We start from the raw sequence: 3,649 nt of genomic DNA, 5'->3' as shown, positions 1-3,649 counted from the left end.
CAGACCAAGGTCTCCTAACAACAGTTCTCACGGAGGTGCTGCCAGTGGTGACCAGACATTCTTGCTTCTATCTTGGCATACGTGCCCAGCACATGTGCCCTCATACCCTTCTCTGCTATTAACCTTGTTCTAACCGTTACCACCAGCACTTCCTCATCTTCCTCACCTCATCCAGCGGCGTCTCTTCCTCATGCTGCCCTATGCATGCTGCATCACGCCAACCCCGGGCTTGCTGCTTCGCTCGCCGCTGGGTCTGCGTCACATCCCGAGTGAAGGAGCTCCTGCTTCACAGTGGCACCCTCATACCCTTCTCTGCTATTAACCTTGTTCTAACCGTTACCACCAGCACTTCCTCATCTTCCTCACCTCATCCAGCGGCGTCTCTTCCTCATGCTGCCCTATGCATGCTGCATCACGCCAACCCCGGGCTTGCTGCTTCGCTCGCCGCTGGGTCTGCGTCACATCCCGAGTGAAGGAGCTCCTGCTTCACAGTGGCAGGGAGGTGCAATCTAGTCAGTAAGGGAACTGCTTGGGGAAACCTCTGCAACAAGTACTGAGGGCTGAGAGGTGCCTTGATTTTTAGTGGTTTGCAGATATAGAAACCACTGGTTGGAAAACTCCTCAGAAAAATCCTACCACCCCCCTCAGGTCCTGTAGAGGCACCTGTTTTATTCACTGATAAATCAAACTCTAATTTTGATCAGCATTATTTCTTTTTTAATAAGGGAACTCACAAACATTTCACCAGCAGTATACACTGGCACTTTACATTCAGAATCCATTGATTTGTTTTCTATTGTAACATTACCAATTGCAACATTTAAAAAGGAGTTCAAGTTCTGTATGTAGACTTATATTTCAAGAATAATCTCATTCATTGTCTGAAATGCCAGTCTGATAAACGTGTCTGTAATTGCAACAGAAATGGCTTGGCAAGGTGACTTCAATGCCACTGAGTTTTTCAAACACTTTTTGAACCTGGTTCAAGCATTCCAAGACCAATAATCTCTAGCCATACCTTGTAATAACAATTACACTCAACTGCACCTATTGGAAGAGTAAGACCGAGGACTTAATGTTTTGAATTTGGGATTTAAAGAGAAAAAAATGCGGAATACCTCTAAAAATGGCTGAAACAAAAGACTTGCTGATAAAATCCTTGCTACTTCTGAGTACAAGAAAAATATAAGCCAATCTAATTTAGCATGTAATACCCTCAGCTCTGTGCCTACAAATTAAAAAAAAAACCTTGTGTCTAGCAAAACGAAAGCTATACAAATCCAGAAAAACCAAAATGTGAATCTCTCTGATTACTCACTGCTTTCTTGCTATGTTTTCCATCACCTTCTTCCTATTGACCTTGCCTTTCCTCGGCACTCTTTCATATGAACAAGGGTACTCTTAGCCATGAAAAACTCCTAGAGACAACAGTAATGGGTTGTAACTTACAGTTAACTAATTCTCAGAAACCTTTCTTTTATTTATTTGTAGCTGCAAATTAATTGAAGTTACATCCAATATTCTTGCTTAAGTGCTGCGAACTCTGGCCCAAATCTTATGAATTTTACTTAACAAATAACCTGGCTCAAAAGATTATTTTGCCAAATTATATTTTCAGTTACCCAGGATGAAAACTCAGATTGTGCCATAACTCTGAATAGGAAAATTTCTACCATTTATCCATCCTTCCTTGGATCCAAGGGGTGTATATATCAGAATTCTGAGAAGAGTCAAATTCCTAACAGAATACAAGCCTTGAGTTTAGTGTTGCAAATGATCTTTGTAACAAAGAATGCAAACATTCCTGATTACAGAAGGTATCTTTTTTTTTTTTAAATGTCAGACAAATTCAGGAGTTGCGTGATCCTGTAAAATCTAAATTATTATTTCTTACACCATTACATTATCAAGACTACTGAAGTTTATAGAATATGGATAAGTTTTCCATATTAAAAGCAGCAAAATTAAGACTCGTAGCTTTTAATTAAAAATCAGCATATCTGACAGCTAAAATAACTGCTTCTCAGAAAAATAAAACGCTTTAAAACCTTGTTTGTCTGCACAATAAAATCTTAAGAAAAAAATACTTCAAATGTAAATTGTTCAAGTACAACCAATGTGCAATTAAACTAGTTAGAAAATATAATTTAATAGTGCTTCCTTTCAAAATATACATAAGACTGAAAAAAATACTTAAAACCAAGAAACCAAGCGTTTACCAAGTTTCAAACAGAGTTTCATCAAAATGAGGTAAATCTATGTCACCAGTCATTGAGCTTGGTGCCGAAATGGAGAACAGGTCTTCAAGAATATCCTCCCTCGTAGGACTTTCAAAAGTAAGTTTTTTCCCACCAGGTTTGCTTATTGCTTGAAGTTCCGAACTACCATCCTTTACAGGACTGTAATAATTGTGGTCCTCACTTGCCATTGCTGCCTGGGGCACACTGGTCCTCTCATCGGACGCTGGTGTCCCAGCACTGCTATCCACCATTTCCATATACATACATTCATCTTCACTTTTTGGCGCCTCTAGGGAAGCAACAGTTGAAGTAGGGGACAGTAATTCTGCCAGTATTTCATCACCGTTGTTATGGCTAGCGCACCCCGCTACAGAGTTTGCTTTAAATTCAGATTTGTTATCTACAACGTCAATCTGACGCTGCAGTTCCCTTAAAAAGCTCTGCAATAATTCACTGTCATTGTGAGAGTCACCCTGTGACGGGGTGCTGACATCTCCACTCGCAGGATTTTCATTTTTCATCTGTTCCACTGCCAGCCTATCCAGGGAAGCTAACTTCTTCTTTTTAGCATTAAGTTTTTTTAACAGTTTTAGGCGAAGTTTTTTTGTTTTGTTGCTATCTGTTTCTTCTGCCTTCCCAGAGTTAGAGCCAGGTGAGTGCAACTGAGTCACTTTATTACCTGAGGTACCCAATGTAGTTCCTGACTTATTCCAGGTTGGACCTGCAGTAGTGGTATGACTGGGTGTTGGAAGACTAGTGGTTTGAGAAAATCCTTTGAAATTTGATAAAGGATGAGTATTATTACTCTGAGGAACCACTGACTTCGGGGTCTCCGTTGTTTTGTTTGTACCTCTGCTTTGAAATCCACCAAAGTTACTTGCTCTTTTCACTGGTAACCGCACTTCACTTATTTTTTGCATCGAGGGAGTTTTGCAACTTTTCTCATTCCTGAGAGCTGAGGCACTTGAAGGCATAAAAGAAGTATTCTTGTTTAATAATATCTTTACCCAGCTTCCTACAAATCCTCTTTTTTGGTCTTTGTGTGAAGGCTGAAAGGAATTATTGGCAGCAGGAGAATTGGCAACCTGAGAATTAACTACAATTTTGCTAGCATCTTTCAAGTCCGGAGGTTTTTGTATAATATTCTCTACTGGTGGCAACTTCTTGTTCAGCTGTAGTTCTGAATTCAATCCATGTTCACCATTAAGTAAATTAGTTCTGTCATCTACTTTTTGAGCAAGAGATGACTTGGATGGGTTAGGGTCATGTTTTTTGGGCACATTTGCCGAGTTCAACTCTTCTAGAGGTAAGCAAATGCTGGAATTTTCCTTTAACATGCATTTATTGTTCATAGCTAGACTACTTCCAGCAAACTTTTCTGTACATGGAGTGTTAGGTGAAAAACCCGA

General features: G+C 40.0%; 1 protein-coding gene across 1 annotated transcript in view; it reads right to left on the bottom strand.

The window, feature by feature from the left end:
- Positions 1 to 2,215: 2,215 nt before the first annotated feature.
- Positions 2,216 to 3,649, bottom strand: part of USPL1 (ubiquitin specific peptidase like 1) — a 10,608-nt gene continuing 9,174 nt past the window's right edge. Inside the window, exon 8 of the mRNA XM_009868328.1 lies at positions 2,216 to 3,649. This exon is cut by the window's right edge and continues 485 nt beyond it. Within this exon, the coding sequence (XP_009866630.1) occupies positions 2,216 to 3,649 (1,434 nt within the window).

The sequence above is a fragment of the Apaloderma vittatum genome, unplaced genomic scaffold (assembly GCF_000703405.1).
Source record: "Apaloderma vittatum isolate BGI_N311 unplaced genomic scaffold, ASM70340v1 scaffold15504, whole genome shotgun sequence".
NCBI classification, from domain to species: Eukaryota; Metazoa; Chordata; class Aves; order Trogoniformes; family Trogonidae; genus Apaloderma; species Apaloderma vittatum.
The sequence above is the reverse complement of the archived record's forward strand: the minus strand, read 5'-3'. Positions and strand labels throughout refer to the sequence as shown.